General features: G+C 37.4%; 1 protein-coding gene across 1 annotated transcript; it reads right to left on the reverse strand.

The window, feature by feature from the left end:
* Window positions 1–756: 756 nt before the first annotated feature.
* On the reverse strand, window positions 757–1,836 carry LOC120329752 (ADP-ribosylhydrolase ARH3-like). Its single transcript, XM_039396530.2, has one exon. It carries the CDS (start codon window positions 1,834–1,836, stop codon window positions 757–759), a length of 1,080 nt encoding a protein of 359 aa, XP_039252464.2.
* Between the last annotated feature and the right edge of the window lie 1,913 nt (window positions 1,837–3,749).

The raw sequence follows: 3,749 nt of genomic DNA on the forward strand, positions 1-3,749 counted from the left end.
CAAAACAGAAACTGCAGTTTCGATTCATCCACTCTTGTAACTTGCGCATCGCACACACACACTCGGCGGGTTTCAAAATTCTCTCGCTTTACAAAAATCTAGATCACTATATCAATAATTGATTGATAACTCGCTAATTATACTACATGATTCGCCCAAAATCAATAGGCTGCTGGTCCGAGATAAGATGAATGCACATGCAAAATCTGGAGCAGATTTAATCTCGCTTTCGTGAGATATCGCGTGCATCTAACAGACACACAGACAGACAAATACCTATCAATATACTTACCGATCTTAAGATCGGTAAGTAATAAGTCTATATCTATGCGATACATAAGTCCAGTTTCATGTACACCAATTGAAAAGGCCACATTGATAGCCCATCAGATAAGGTATCTTGGAATCGAATAATGATTGGAAAAGGATGTTAATTGTTTTTCTGTATCCTGTCAGAAACAATCAAAGATATTTAGTACGAATAAAATAGACATCTTACTGCAAACAGGTAAATTTAAAAAATGAAACAGTAATATTTATATTTTAATATATATTAAAAATTTGTACCATAAACTATGAGAATAGCTTGTATTTTAATATAGCTAAAATCATCAATTAGAAGGCCTATGAATCCACAGCCCTTTTTAGGAATATTCAAAACAAGGTCGCGAGAACTCAATAAGAAAACAAAGACAATGATGAGTGAATCTATAGAGACGACAACAAAACACCGAGAGCCATTCACAATATAACGAGTCAAGATTTTTTATTCTTTCTACTGTTCTCATTCATTTTATACAGCTTATTAGCAAGTTTCATAGCCTTATCAGAACCCTCACAAGCTGTGACCCATTCTGATGGGATAGAATCCACTCCATAATATGCGCCAGCTATTGCCCCTGCCATACAAGCAACTGTGTCAGAGTCATGGCTCACAGAAGTGGCGTAAAGAACAGTTCTAACCATGCCATTGTAAGTTGATAATGTTGGAACATTGTTAGTTTTTAGTGAGTGTAAGAAAAAGAAAATTGCTGGCGGAACGGCCTGGATAGCTAACACACCCGTACCAAGTTTCGAGACAATTTCTCTTGGTGTAACTTCACTCTCTTTTTCAAGTAATTCCATCACATTTGACATTCCATTTTCAAAAATTTCCATGTCTTCTTTAATAGGTGTGATTTCTTTAAATTGATCTAATAATTCTTGGCAAAATATTTTAGCATTATCAATTTTTCCCGATGTCATAGCTTTTTCAATTGCAAGCGCTTGTAGTACGGCACCGTTGATTCCTCTTGGGTTTGTGTGGGTTAGCTTAGATTGCGCAACTACCAAGGTTAACATCTCGATAATATTATCATGATGTAACAAAGCAACTGGTGAAACCCTCATAGCGGAACCGTTTCCATAGGAACCAGAACCACCAAACTGTTCACTTGCTGGTTTATAAACATCACCACGGCAACTGTTTTCTTTCAGTTTACTAAAGACTTTCGCAACATGTCTTCCGTAATTCCTTTCTTTTGGCGAAGCAAAAAACGTCTCTGTAAATCGCTTAGCAACATCTTGTGGCTTATACTTCCTATTTTTAGTCAGCGATTTAGCAAGGTCAAATGTCATGCAGGTGTCATCAGTGTAATGAACAAAACCAGAATCAGCTTTTGGTGTTCCCATAGCAACCTTATCTTTGATTGTTTCATAATAAGAGATAACTTTTTCATATGGCAAAACGCTCCAATTAGTTTCAAATTTAGCTCCCAAACAGTCCCCAAATAAAGCTCCGAGAGAAACTCCTTGGAACCTTGACAGAAGAGACAATTCCAATTCTTGAGTTGCCATATTTAAACCAAGATAACTAAAAATCTGGCATGAACAGTATGTTTATTTGTCATGTAAATAAAAAATTGACTACATTTAAAAGTTAGATGAATATACATATCCTGTCTTCAACCACAGTATACTGCAATAGCACTCGGCCATTCGTAACACAAGCCACAGTACGGCATAGTTCTACGATTTCGAGAATAGCCCCACATTGAAAGACATCAATTATAACAGTTAGAGCATACCATTCCTTTACAAGACGGTTGATTTACAAGACAGTCTTCGATTCCAAGAATAGCCCCACATTGAAATACATCAATTATAACAATAAGTGCAAACCCCTCTATTTAGGACAGTCTGGGCCTCCATATAGGCAAACCGACACTGCAGAATATAATAAAAGCAAGCGCAATCTAAAAACGTTACCATTGAATTCCTCAGAAAAAAATAGTTCGATTCACCAAAGGAAAAAGTATATTTCCATAGCATTGAGAAAAAAAAACCAACACGATTAATTTAAATCATTACCGGTACCGTATCCGGACAAACATCAGAACATAATGTGATATGGAGTTAAAGTCTAACTAGGCAATTCAAAATATTAAAAAAAACCTTGACATCGCAGTTTCAGAGCACGAGTTCAATTTTTTCACCTCAAATATGGTACCTATCCTAGAGCTCAACTAATCCAAGATGGATCATCACTGGGACTTAGGTATATAAAATTCATAGTTATGTAGTCTAGCTCTCTGCCTCTCTCCCTTGTCACTTTCATTCTTTTACAAAAATCATGACGAGAAATGCGTACTCTACCACACCTAATTTTGCATATTTCTATCCTATTATCATGTCCCTCGGGGTGGTCCAAACTGGCGTCACATTCGGAGAGTAATCAAAAAATCGCATTTCGTGTTGTTTCGGCATAAAATTAATCAGAAAAATCTTTTGACATATTGTCATCACTGATGTCAATGAATTAAATAGTGTTATGGCTAGCTGAGGCAACTTGCAAAATTGAAATTTGAATTATGTGCTTGGCAGTCTGAGTTGTTATCTGGCTATCTAACTTATTGGTCGGGAATATATGCTAACAATATGGAAATCAGAGAAAACTAAAAGTTGGATGCGGATTCTATTAGCCTAGAATGGCTATGCCTGATGACCATGTGTTTGCACAATAAAAGTGTTTGTTTTGTATTGCACTGTTTACCTATTCTTGGCACTATTGTGGCCCGTGAACAATGCAAAAATAATTTTGTGGCCCGCGGAGCCGACAACCTTGGACCACCCTGGTCTACCTAATACAAAGTGTCGAATCGTGGAATAGATTCATCTCCCGACACATTTTGTCATTTTTTCTAATTTTATATTGTCACAATCCATTCTGACAATCTGATCAGAGTACCGGTATAATAAAAGTCAGATGCCTCGATGACCTGCTACGGTCTTGCATTCCAGTACGGCACACTATACAAATCAGGTTACATTGTCCCGTTTCAGAGAAACCCATTTTACAGATGATCAGACACCCCTCCTTCGGGAGACGTCTGGACATTGTTGTCCCTCAATGTCGATAATACTACAGTATAATGAAGTTGCGCAAAATACTACAAAAAAGGGCAATCTAGTAACGTCATCATTGAATTCCTTGGGAAAAAATAATCCGATTTACCGGAGGAAAAAAATTTTTACCGTAGCATTAGAGTTTTCAGCAAAAAACGGCAATTTTGGTCATGTGACGGCCGCGATTAATTTAGATTATTATTGAGACAAGCATGGCGTGATATGAAGCATCTGTCGTGGTCCCAGACGCCCCTCGTTTGTGAGACACATGGAGTGTTTGTTTTATTGATCCAAATGGAGGGAAATTCTTGGAATATGGATAGTGTGCTGTACTGCATTCCGGCACCTGTACGGTACCGGTACAG

The sequence above is a fragment of the Styela clava genome, chromosome 12, assembly GCF_964204865.1.
Source record: "Styela clava chromosome 12, kaStyClav1.hap1.2, whole genome shotgun sequence".
NCBI classification, from domain to species: Eukaryota; Metazoa; Chordata; class Ascidiacea; order Stolidobranchia; family Styelidae; genus Styela; species Styela clava.